The 13234-nt window shown below is 46.6% G+C and overlaps 1 protein-coding gene across 1 annotated transcript in view; it reads right to left on the bottom strand.

The window, feature by feature from the left end:
• The window catches only part of TRPM8 (transient receptor potential cation channel subfamily M member 8), a 74736-nt gene that overhangs the window by 54860 nt on the left and 6642 nt on the right, over positions 1-13234 (bottom strand). Inside the window, exons 4-9 of the mRNA XM_006209134.4 lie at positions 12462-12639; positions 9800-9972; positions 7814-7988; positions 6921-6988; positions 4797-4994; positions 158-260 (exon numbers count right to left, since the gene is read on the bottom strand). Coding sequence (XP_006209196.1) covers positions 158-260; positions 4797-4994; positions 6921-6988; positions 7814-7988; positions 9800-9972; positions 12462-12639 — 895 coding nt within the window. The remainder of the gene's footprint in view (positions 1-157; positions 261-4796; positions 4995-6920; positions 6989-7813; positions 7989-9799; positions 9973-12461; positions 12640-13234) is intronic.

Genomic DNA, 13234 nt, shown 5'->3' with positions numbered 1-13234 from the left:
AGGTCAACAGTATATTCTAACTTCTAATCTATGATAAACAAAATTAAGTGCTAGATTATATTTCAGGAAAGCTGTTTAAAGAAATAAATGCAACTCATTAAAAAGCCACAGAGAGCAACAGGGAGCTGAAACTGCTAGCGGGGCTGTTCTTACTCACCTTTGTACAACGCGTAGGAAATAGCGTTGCTCACAATTTCGTCCCCAGCTTCTTCCATCTTAATAACTGTTAATAAGTGAGAACTTTCAAGAATTTCTTTGAGCTGGTAAGATTTAAAGAGCAGAGTTGTCAGCCAATGATTTTAGGCATGAGGAACATAAACTACGCTCTTTGGGTAAGGAATCTTTTATTCCATTTTGTTTTTCAAGACCACCTATAGGAATGTTCCAGATCTTCTTCACTCCCCTACAGCACCTGTTCCCACAGCGTCTAGTTTCTAAATTGGAATAGTGAATCCTTGACAACGATGAGAGTAAGTATTGGGTCTACAAGGGCACACACAGAAAAAGGGCTCTTTCAAAAAGCTGAGAGACTCGGTGACTAGGGGGGGTGAGAGTGTGTGTGTGTGCGTGTGTGTGTGCACGTGTGTGTGTGCACACGCACGCATGCATGTGTGTGTGTGTGTGTGTGTGTGTGTGTGAGACAAAGCCTGGCAGCACGTGGTAGGCGCTCAAGTGCTGAATGAGTGAATAAAAAAGGAAAGACAACAGAAAGCCAGAGAAACCACCCAAGTGTGAACAAAAGCCAAGACAATCTGGTGACTGAATAAAGGGATGAGGAATTTGCTATATTAGCCTTTGGGATTCTTCTGTAATGTTTAATTTTAAAACAGTTTTTTAAGATTAAAGAGCTGGGGGGGAGGGAGACACCCTGACCACAAGGTTTCAGGCGTTGGCAAGCTTGGTGGCTGGAAGGGTGAAGACGCGGACTATGATGGGCCCCTGGATTCACACTTTAGGAGGTGACCTGAAGGCTGCAGTTTCCTGGGAAAGGCAGGGCTGGAGTTCAAGAGGCATCTGAGGATGACGAGGAGGTAAATGAAAACTGCAGGAAAACATGGAGCACGGTGGGTTTGATGGAGAGACAAAGGCTGGCAGCAGGAAGGGAGGGGCCCTCTGACCACCCTTGCAGCCTTTGTTCAGGCAAAGGAAAGCGGTCCAGGAAAGGGGTCAGCTAGAAATGCAAGTGGGGGGGGTCCAGGTCCTGGGATTCTGGGGTGCAAGTGGGGGTGGGCAGTACAGACAGGGCGAGACACCTTCTCCTCCAAAATGGAAAGGAAGAAAGAGAAGGTGAATACAGACAGAGAGCAAACTGATGGAACCCAGAGACGCTGCAGGAGCTCCTGGCTCAGCCCCCCTCCAGCCATGTACTCCCACCTCTCCAATCCTGGCCCCCCACGGCAGCCAGAGTCAGACTTCCCGACCACACTCTGATCACATCTCACCTCGCTTCAAATTCTTCAGTGACTTCCCATCACACTTTACAACAAGACCAAAGCAAGACCATTACAACAAGGTCAAAACCTGGAGACAGTGTTCAAGGGACTCCCCAGCATGGCTTCTCCGGTTTCCACCCACAATATCCACCCGCGGTGCCATCTTTCCCCTCCGCGGGTGGGCCAAGCCTTGCAGCTCAGGAACTTTGCACATGCTGTTCTCACCAAACATCCCCAGTCATCAGCCTTTCAACCCTCAGCATTGTGCAGATCACGGCCCCCACGTCACTTCCCCTGAGAAGCCTTCCCCAGAGAGCCGTCCACTCCCAGCCAGGCTCCCCTGGCTCACGCCCCTGTGCATCCACACTGTCTTTCTTCAGAACACCCGTTCCAGTTTGAAATTACACAATGCACTGTACTGTAATCACGCGACAAGAACCTTTTTTCAGTTTCCGTTTCCTCCCTGAAAACAAGCACTCCCTCTGTTGTGGACACCATTCAGAGCCCGGCAACTGAATAAATGAAAGGGTTTGAAATGAGTGAATGACATCTAGGTTGACCGAGAGACTGGGAGACTACAAAGGGTCAAGTGTTCGAGAAGGTGGGGAGTAGGTGCAGCAGAATGAGTAAGATGGCACTGGGCGGGGAGGAGGTGTGGTCCCAGTGGGGAAGTCCACTGGGTCTCTCCAAGGGGACTGGAAGATACGAGGCCGGGTTTGGGGGCTGGCTGTTCACGTGATCAGTGAGGTCACCTACAATTACCCTGGAAGGGTGCTCAATTAATATGTGACTGACTGTATACATTCATTAATTAATAATTCCACTTGAGCTTGGTCTTTTGGGAAAGCTCCACCAATGGCAAAACCCCATATAAGTGCGTAATTAAAATGCCAGACTGATCTTTATTATTGATGTATGTCTTCTGATTGATCTAATTATAATTATGATAAATATGAATATGAATTAGACATGAACCCCAGAAAGGATAAAATAATTGCAGAAGGTGGAATGTGTCTGATGTTTAGCCTACTTCAGATGAATTTCCTGTACCAGTTTCCTTGAAGCAGAGATAAAAATCCTTCATAAAGGCTGTGGGTGCCCATAAGGTGATACGGCCCCTTGGCCATGACCTGGTCTGGACTCTACAGTCCAACTTGCATGAGGAGTAAGAAGAAAGTTACTAGAACGAACCTAGGTCCCCCTTTGGTGGGTGAGCTAAGAGTTGTCCATTCCTTCCTCTATGAGCATCCTGGAACTGACCGCTGAATGCCTTCCATCCATCACAGGAGGTTACCTGGAGTGCACTGCTCAACACACAATGTCTTCAGCTGACATCTACGCTTTGGGACTGCCCCCTTGGTATGTCTGGAATGACTCAAACTGCTTAGGTCTGAATTCGTGGAAAATTGAAAACGTACAGTTGCTCTGGGTTTTACATAATTTCCTCCCCCGTGTATTTTCGTACAGAGGAAACCCTCCATGAAAATTAAGCCTTTGGGTACTCACCACCCTTTCACTCACTGTTACTCAGGGTGGGGGAGTAGCATGGCCAACTGATGACTGTGGCCTTGCCCAGGCAGTCCTTTCCTGCTTCTCTACTGAGACATGCTCCTTGCAGGGCACTCGGGCTCTGGTAACTGCTGTCAACCACACACCTGGGGAAGGGGAGGGGGAACAGAGTGGGCAAGACTTGCTCCTCCCTACTGCTGAGACACGCAAAACAGAGACGCTCCATGCTTGTTGACACAGAGTAAGGACTTTCAGCTTTGTAAACAGACTAGACTTTTAGTCCTGTGTGCCTCCCTTTATGAGGTACAGAGAGTAGGCAAGTCAAATTATGTGAACTTCATCAAACAGGGGTAATGTGTTCATAATACCAAATACTGATGCTCAGCTTGGGACTTAAGAATTCTTTGAAAGTCTGACTTTCTCTCCCTCATCTTGAAAAACAGACTTACACCTCACTCCGCAGGAAGTAGCCAGAGTGACTGTCACCCCGTTCCAATCAGGACTGAGGAGTACCAAAGAAAAAGGGAGAATTGTAACTGAGCGGGACCCTCTGGGGCCTTCCCAGGACAGGACCGCAGCCCCCGCCTCCAGGTCCCCTGCCTGCCTCTTGTTTGCAGAAAAAGCCGTGGTCTCCCAGGCCCCCCTGAACCATAAACAGCCTGGATCAAGAGCAAATGATCAATGATGGGGACATTGTGCTGTGCACCAGAAACGGACACACTGTAACTGACTATACTTCAATTTAAAAAAATATATAGATGTATCTAGAAATATCAAATCACTATGTTGTGCACCAGGAACTAACATAGTGTTGTAGGTCGACTGAACTTCAAAAACAAACAAACAATATATAGAAAAAGAGATCAGCTTTGTGGTTACCAGAGATGGGGGATGGGAGCAGGGTGTTGGGTGAGGGTAACCCTTTTGACTATAAGGTCCATACTTCCAGGTATAAGGTAAGTAAGTAGCAGGGATGTAATGTACATGATAATATGATTAACACTGCTGTACATTATACATAAAAGGTGTTATGGGAGTAAATCCGAAGCATTCTCATTACACAAGGAAAACTCTTTTTCTTTCTCTTCAATTTTGTGTCTATATGAGATGATGGATCTTCACTGAACTTACTGTGGTCATCATTTCATGATGTACATAAGTCAAATCATTATGCTGCACACCTTAAACTTATACAGAGCTGCCTGCCAATTACAGCTCAATAAAACTGGAAGGAAAAAAAAAAAAGAGTAAATGACTGAAAGGATGTGAACATGTGGTGACAAAAATAACAACCGAGCCAGGAGAACTGGTAACAATTTAAACAGTAAATCGGCCAGATGGCAGTCCCAGAACCTAGCTCTCCCCTGAAGGACATAGATAACAGTGTCCGACGCACATTCCTGAGTGCTTCACAGATGCTAAAACCCCGAGCAAGTGGAAGACGTAACTACTACGTGATGACCATGAGCGTAGCCTCCAGACCAGCTGGAGCCTAAGGACTGACGGTGTTAACCCCTGCGACACCGCCCTGTGACCTCACCATCAACCAAACAGAGAACTGTGCACGGGCTGATCCTGCAGCCTGCAACCCCCCTCCTTCATCCCACTGGGGAGTTGGGTCTTTTGAACAATAGGTGCCTGGACTTCTTGCTTGGTGCCTACAATAAACACTGTATTTTCTTTCACCAAAAAAAAAAAAAAAAATTATGGGAGTTTCAATTCCAGCAAAATACCTGGTTCAGGCCAGGATGCAGATTCAAAGTCACTGAGAAAGTATAAAGCACCCGCAGCCACTAGCGGGGCCGGGCACTGAAGACGTCTCCCTTCCCGGGAGCCTGCTCCCCTACCACTCACCCATCTGATCCAGCTCTCAGTCTCCTCCTCCGGCAGCCGGGACACTGTGCGGGGTAAGAAGCGCACCAGCTTCTCCTTGATGATGGACGACGTCAGGGCGTCCTCCATCTCCACCAGGCTCGCGATCACATCGGCGATCTGCCCTGAGCCTTCCACCACCACGCAGGGAATTTTACTTTTGATGGAGGTATTGATGGCCTGGGGGAGAGGAGACAGAGTTGGCCGGATGGAAAAGACATGGAGGGTGAATAGAACCCAGCTCGGGACCCAGGTTCTAATCAAGCTGGTTAACAAATCACAATGACACATCTCTGCACTTTTTTCCTTTAGGGGGTTTAATTTCAATCAGAAGCAAAGCAAATATCTGCAGTTGCTTTAAGAATGAGAAATGCAAGCCAGATGTACGACACCCTGCGCTAATGCCAAATCCCCTAATAAAGACACGTGTGGCTCGCAAGGTTTCCATAAGTAAGTGCTGTAAAATACCCCCATATACAACATCGCTCATCCCAAATATTGACGTTGTAGATTTGATGACGGCTCTTAAGACGGTACCCAACGTTGGCACTGATCACTTATCTGATGGAGGTTAATAATATTCATACTTTAAGGTATAAAAAAATCTCTGCAGTGGCAGCCACACTTTTTTGTTACGTTGTCTTACATATTTCTCTCCTCAAATATTTTCCCTTACCCCTTTCATTAAAAGAAAATAAAAATATATTTGCTTTCTGGATAAACACCTACCACAGTTGTACTCCTTTGATAAAAACCACAGAGACCAGCCTAGGGGAATCAGGTCGGAAGAATTTTGATCACTTGACAGCAAGACAAAGTGGTGTGAGTGATGGGTATGAAGAGAGGGCGACGCCCCTTTCTTCAGCCCGGAGTGAAATGTCTCCCTGAGAGAGGATGTCGCCCGTGAAGGGTGCGGCGCCTCCGTCAGCGGGGGCAGAGGGCACTCACAGACCACACTGGGGTCCGCCCTCCCCTCACTACCCGCACTGAAGGTGGGTGTCAGGGCCGTGAGGCGGTGGGAGTGGGGATGATAACAAGTCAGCTGATGGATGCCAGGAGTAAAGAGCTCAGCTGACAGTCTCTTCCCCTCCCCTCCTCTCTCCTGTCCCCAGGTCTGCGAGCCGTGAGACGGCGGAGCAGACTTGGTGGGAAATGCTGTGGACAGGCAGTGCCCCAGGCCTGCGGCAGCTCTCTGGGAACCTTAATCCTAAATCTAAAATTTGAGAGAGCGCTAAGAAATGTAACCACCTTCAATTACTTCCTCTTCCCATCTCTCCCTCTTTAACATGACTGCTTCTTCAAGCATCTCCGTACTGTTTCACAGTGAAAAAAATTTTTTTTAATTTTATTTATTTATTTATTTTATTACATTATTTATTTTAGTTTAATTTTCTATTTTAACTTTTCTCTGAAAAATCTTTCCCTGAAAGACTTTTGTTTTTTGTTTATTTGTTTTTTTGTAGGGGGGTTCATTATTTTACTTATAAGTTTATTTTTTTAATGGAGGTGCTGGGGATTGAACCCAGGACCTTGTGCCTGCTAAGCACACATTCTACCACTGAGCTATACCCTCCCCTTAAGATTTTTATTTAATAATGGTCTCAGCAGTAGTTCTCATAGCAGGTGTTCAGTTAATACCTGCTGATGAATGAATGAGTGAATGAATGAATGAAAAGATCATTCTTACAGAAAAGAATAAACAAAGGGAAATGTTAGATTACAATTCTAAATAACTGTGCCAGAAATTTCATGTAACCCTAGGTGTGTATGATCGCAGCTCATCTCCACACAGATGGGGTGGCCAAGGTTTCCCAACACACATGTTGGCCAAGGTCCTTAAGTCTTGTGAGTTAATACTGAGACTTCTCTTTGGCAGGTTGTTGGCCAAAGCCAACATCAAGTATAGAGTCTACTCATGTCGCTGCAAAGTCTCTTCCTAAATCTTCTCAATTGAGGAAACAACCCAAGCCTGTTAGGGACACACTGTGTGGTGGGAAAATGCTACCTACTTGCTTATAGAAAAGAAAGTAATCAAATGCCCTGAAAACACAAATTTGTTGAGTAAGTTTGTTAACTGATCTTCTAGAAAACCAAACCAAGACTCACTTTTAAAGTCTCTTTCCCACCTCCTTGGGCAAAACACACAATGGGGATCTTGCCACCGTAGTTGGAATCTGCAGGATAGAAAACATTAAAACTTAATTTGGGCTCATCAGAAATACTCACCTACCTCAAAGAAGTGGGGGACCAGCAGTGCCTGCCCCATGGGCCCAGGATGTGGGCTGATGGCTGCAGATCTCACAGACTTGACTACCTACCAGCTCATCACAATGGATGCATCTCTGTTCCCTAAACCAGTAACAGCATCACACAGGTCATGCTGCAATTTGCTAAAGTCTGTCAATGACTTACTTTGGCTGATATACATGAAGGCCAGGTTCAAGTTAGTCCCTACAATAATTATACTTTCACTCAATTGCACAATCTTATACTTTCTTGAGAGGGTGGAAAAATTGCATAACTATGTGTTTCACTCAATTGCCACATTCTCCCCTTGAAACCAATGTTTTTGGTGGTTCTAATATATACAAGTAGCCAGTATTCAAGAAGTAAACCATCCAACTGTTAAGCTAGTGGGTGGTTTTTATCATTTATGCTCTAGCTAATTGCATTGCTTTATCAGCACAAATTTGCCACAGTGGATTTTACGTGCCCTTAAATGTTGCATGCAAAACAGACAGCAGGTCACTACACTGACAAACCAGGGTGGGACGAGGTGGCCTTGTCAATGTTCTACACGTTGAAGGGTACACATCACCATAACCTTGGCAGAAGCATTTCTAGTGCATTAAAGAAGAGAAACAGCAGCTCTTCCTTAGCAGACGGACACCTAGTCAGGTGGGTTCACCAGGCTTCACTCAATAATTAGGAGTCACGGCTGGTGCTGCTGCTCCTCTTGTTAGCGACATTTGTCGACATCCCACCTCCTAAATACCGACCCTGAATAGTGCGCTCGGAGATGTACTTCTCCAGCTGATTCCGGAGCTTTGCCTCAACTGTGGGATGCCCGTGACAGCCGCTGTCCACAAGCAGCAGATGGGTGTGATTGTTGTCCAGGATGTATAGAGGGTCTCTCTTGAAGTCATCCATGATGTACTGAGCTGAAAAATATCCCTGAAAAGCACAGAGAAACTTGTCTTAGATTTATCTGTTGGCCAAAATGCATGATGACATTTTTATATGTTCATATGAAGGCTAACCCTTTGGGTTCGACTACACTGATGCCCCCTCCCAGAATCCTAAGTGCAGAAGGGTCTTAGAGATCTCACAGTGCAGGCCATCATTTTAAATACGAAGAAATGAAGGTTTGATGTGGTTGGGTCACTTGCCTACTGTCACATAAATGACGGGTGGCAATGTGAGAATCAGATTCCCAATCTAGTTTTTATTCCATCACCCTGTGCTCCTTCGGATAAACTCACTGGAACGGACATCATTCAGGAAAGCGTGTGTGTTTCCAGACACACACACACACATCCGCGTATTTGTCGGGGATGTATCATATGACAAGACCTAGGCCAGGGTCTAGGGATTAGAAAATGAATAGGATACTTTGTCCCAACGCTTAATGCCAGAGAAATAAAAACTGCTGTGGGCGTATAAAGAAAGAAGTTCCTGGCCCTCATTTAGTTGTTAAAGTATCAGGGTTGCCCATGAAGGTGCTTCAACCCAAACTCCAAGAACACAGGTTGAGTTGAAAACTCAATGGGAAGAGGAAGGTTATTGACTCTATTAACAACACCTTTACAGCCAGAACAAAGGTAGACTGAAAAGTAAAATTCAAATGTTACAGTTCGTTAAGTGGCCCTTGCCCAGTCAGGAGCTCCAATCAGGAGAGTCCTGAATATGACAGATGAGATCATATTTGCGAGACAGGCAGCCAGGCATTTAACAGAAGAGGAATACAAAACCCGTGGATAAGGAGCCCTACCACATTCATTGTACTCCGCCATTTATAAAGGGACTTGAGCATCCTCGGATCCTGGTAACTGCAGGGTAGAAGCTCCCATGCACTCTGCTCAATTTTATCCCATAACAATACAAGGAGATTGCAATAAAAACTCAGAGAAGGGCCCTTGCTCAAGGCTGTGCATCTAGGAGAGGTTGGTGATGCACAGACTTCCCTGCTCGCAGAGCCCCTCCTTCCCCCAGCCCACCCGCCGCCTCCTGGGAGAGGCTCAGCAAACACCTTCCCACTTCCCACTGCCTCTCGCAAACTCCAAAATGGTTACAGACACAGAAGTCAGATAATTTTTAGAAATAAGAAGAACCATAGCAATTTCCCAAATCCTGAAGATTCACTGCCTAAACTTCTGAGGCATCCCAGGTGGAAGAAGGTGTAGATTAAATCGGGATTTCTCATCGCCTGGCTCAAAGCTGCTGGGTATAGAAGACCAGTTGGTTATGTGGTCCTCCACTCACTAGAAATGCTGTTTTCAAAACTGCACACTTGATACAAAACCTCATACGTCTACCTTGTCTTTTGAACATGAACTACACATTTGAGTACTCTCTAAACATGCTCACAGGAAATCGTGGAGGAGGGGGCGTCTCACAGCCCTCTTAATGCCAAATTAACCAGGGGCCACAGAAGTCACTTCAGTTCCTGTGAGTGTGGCCAAGCAAGAAGGTAACCGTGGTCTGGGCTTGAGCCCTCTTCGTGTGGATTCAGGTCATGGTTATAAACAATCAAGAACCTGACTCTACCACAGTTTCCTGGGAACAACTTCGAACGAACAAAGCACATCCATCGGTAACGCCTTTCCAGGAGTTCTTTGATTATGTCATCCTTGTTTTTAATTCCTGAGGCTCCAAAGGTGCTCCTTGTAAGGCCAACTCCCCTACGAGCTGCCTCCACCCCAGAGCCCCGTGCCATGCTCTTTCACCCCTGTGACCTTGCAGACCTCCTCGCGTCCCGCTGGTACCTCGACATCACAGTTCCTGATGAGGGCATCCCTGTTGGAGACCATGCCCCAGGCCACTATGCCGATGGCCACGACGTTCTCCTCGGAACTCCTGCTGATGGTGTTGTCTCTCACCACCTCCCCGATATACTTCATCAGGCCATAGTGCGTGCCTCCGGTGAGAATCCAAGCACCTGCCAACAAGAGAGGAATACAAGGCTCCGTGGCTCTGAGTCGGCTTCCCGTCCTGTGCTCACAGCGCCCTAAAAAAGCTCCCCCCATGAGCACCAGGACGCAGCACTGCAGCCACACTTTGGAACAGGCCTGACCTACGACCACATGGAAAGGAAGGAGGGACGGATCTCAGCGTTTCCAAGAGATGCTGGTTTAAAAAAAAAACCCACAAATTCTAGACTCCACTCTAGATCCACGTCATCAGACTCTCTGGGAGGTGGGCAGGGCTGTGTCTTTACCTAGCCTCTTTTTATGGATAATAATTGCCTGGTTTGAGTCTTTGAGCAAGTTAGGCAGTGCCACCATGCTCAGCGGAGTGCTCTGCTCTCACGCTACTCCCCCCACTTCCAGGGATCTGAGTGGTCTTCCTGGCATGACCCTAATGCCTACAACTTAACTTTACAGTTACACAATTTTGCACAGTGGTATTTCAAAGTTTATATCTGATGATTTTCACCATGTCAAGGATTTTGCACATTTTCCTTTTCGCTTTCAAAATTGAAGTAAAATACCTAGAAAATATTGTTTCACATAATAATAGAATCTAAAGTTGGAAATGCCCTTAGTCTAATATGCTACCCACACGAGAATCCAGCCGGAGGCTTGGTCCCCAGCCTCTCTTGACTAGCTCTGGTAACAGAAGCCTCAGGGGTCCTGAGGCAGCCCTGTCCCCCAAACTTCGAAAGTCCTTTTGTTCACTTGTCTCCACTCTCTGATTTACTGCTGTCTTTGCCAAAAGGAACTAGTTGAGCCATCTCCCACATGAAAGTCCTTCCAATGGTTTAAGGCAAATGTGATGTGGTCCCTAGAAGTTTCAGACCCAATCCCTTTGGCCAATTCTCACAGAATGTGAGTCCCAGACCCCACACCCAGGCCCCTTTCTCTGGACAGATTTCAGCTGTCAACATCCCCCTTTCAGATGAAATGACAGAAGTAAAATAGCACTCCACGGGGCCAGCGCAGCACACATGAGACAATTAACCATTAACCTCCCAGCTCTGGCCCCTCATTTCATCTAAGATGTCCCAGCTAGGGGGTTTTTGTCTGCTTCGTTCTACTATATCCCCAGCACCTAAAACAATTTCCTACACACAGCAGGCATTTAATAAGTATGTGTTAAATGAATGAATGATGTGTGCACAGATTTAGTAGTAAGGAAGCTGAGTTGCTAGGCTTCATAACAAAGTAATTACCTACCAGGGTCCCTTCTGGTTGGTCAGGAAATTAAGAATAAATGGGGGGTAGGGGGACACAATTTCTTCTTGACATTAAGGAAAAACATACCTAAAATAAGACATGCTACCTTAGTTCTGTCAACTAATATTCTTAATTAAGAAGTTTTTAAAATGTTAGCCTTAGATAAACTGATACAAATAAATGTTAGGCTTTGATAAATGGAATCTAATCTTGAGGAAACATCTGTCAAACTCAAATGGAAGGAAGTCTACAAAAACAACTTGCCTATCCTCTTCAAAAATGCCCTGAAAGACTGAGAAAGGCTACATATAGATCAGTTCAAGATGAAAGAAAAGTGTTTTGGTTTTCTACGATATGAAAAGCTGAATGGGAAGAACATCGTTGAGATAATTAGCAAAATTAAAATGTAGACTCTCAGATAACAGAATCGGTCAGTGTTAACTTTCTCAGTTTTGAAAGTTGTACTGGGTTATGTGACAGAACATTCCTGTTCTTCAGAGATGCACGATGACATACTGAAGGGTAAGGATTATGATACCCAAAATTTACTCTCAAATGATTTTTTAATCATGACATCTGGATAGTTAGAGAGATAAGACAAACATGGAAGAATGCTAACAACTGATGAATCTAAATGAAGGGTGTACAGATAGATATTCATTGTATTATTCTTCCAATTTTTCCGTAGGTTTGAAATTTTTCCTAATAAAAAGTTAGAAAGAAAAAAATAAGCTGACTATTTCAAATAAAGCCACGGTGATTTGTTTTGATCTCCATCAGACAGTCACGTGGTGCTCACAACCCGCCAGGCACTGTCACTATTTCCCAAGCGCACCACTGATCTCAAAACCAAAGAGCACACGTTAAACTTGCTTTTCTGATTGGCCAGGAATACTCTGGGGGAAAGCATCTATGTAAAAATAACGAAATGAAAATCTTAGAAGATTAAAAGAAACATAAAGTTACCCACAAGGAAGCATCTTAAAGTCGATTCTAAAGGGGCTACTGTGGGAACCACCCTCACCGCACCCCTCCCCCCACCCCTCCATCTGCCAGGGCTCCCTGTCTGTCCCTCCACTTGAGGATCTTGTTTTGAAACAATGATTAAGCACACAGTTTCAGAGCTTCTGGATTCCGCGCAGGAACCGCAGGAGAACGGCATTCGGTCCGGGAGACGCTGCGCAGCCGCCGTGGCCCAGCCCGCGGCGCAGGGACCGCCCGGCGCCGCCCGCCCTCCCGGCGCCGCGCGCACCTTTCGACTGCGCGATGTAGATCAGGCGGCTGAAGATCTTGCGCATGCGCGGCTTCAGGGCGAAGTTCTTGGCGCCGCCGGTCACGGAAATGACCAGGTTGGGCGTTTTCAGGTGCCAGTGCTGGGTCAGCAGCTCGTAGAGGGTCTCCGCGTCCGTGTCGCAGGACAGTCGGATATACTGCGGGGAATGAAAACTCGAGTGAGAACCTGGACCCCAAATCATTCCTCCAGGGGATGCTCCCGAGCGGAAGCGTCAGGATTCGCACGTGTTCGCCTGAGCGCCGGCCTCGGCTCAGCCCAGCAAACCGGCTCCTCCGGGAGGGGAGAGGGAGCCAGGCAAGGTGGCCCATCCTGGGGCAGAGGCCTTGGGAAGAGACAGAGTGAATGGAGCTGCGTCACCTTCCAGGCAGCCGCAGGGCTTAGGGATGTGAGGATTCAAGGCTCAGCTCCCAGCCGCCTCTGGGTGGTTATGTCCCTGGGACGGAGGGCACAGGAGGATTTAAGGAGACACCATTAACAATCATTGACCATCTTTGTAAAATCCTGCCTAAGAGCCTGCAGTGTGGGTGTGTAGAGGGCAATGTCACCTTATTCAAGGCCACATTGATTCTCGGGAATGTCATATGCCAAAGTGAATCACACGAGTCACAAAAGCGTCTGTGGGGCCTTTTGTGACAGTGAGGGTCAACATGGATGTTACGTGCGGCTGGAGAAAGGACGCTGGGTGACAAGCCAGAAGTCACCCATTGAGCTTTGCTGTTGCACATAATCGC

This window comes from Vicugna pacos, chromosome 5 (genome assembly GCF_048564905.1).
Source record: "Vicugna pacos chromosome 5, VicPac4, whole genome shotgun sequence".
In the NCBI taxonomy this organism is placed as follows: Eukaryota; Metazoa; Chordata; class Mammalia; order Artiodactyla; family Camelidae; genus Vicugna; species Vicugna pacos.
This window is presented reverse-complemented; position numbering and strand designations above follow the sequence as displayed.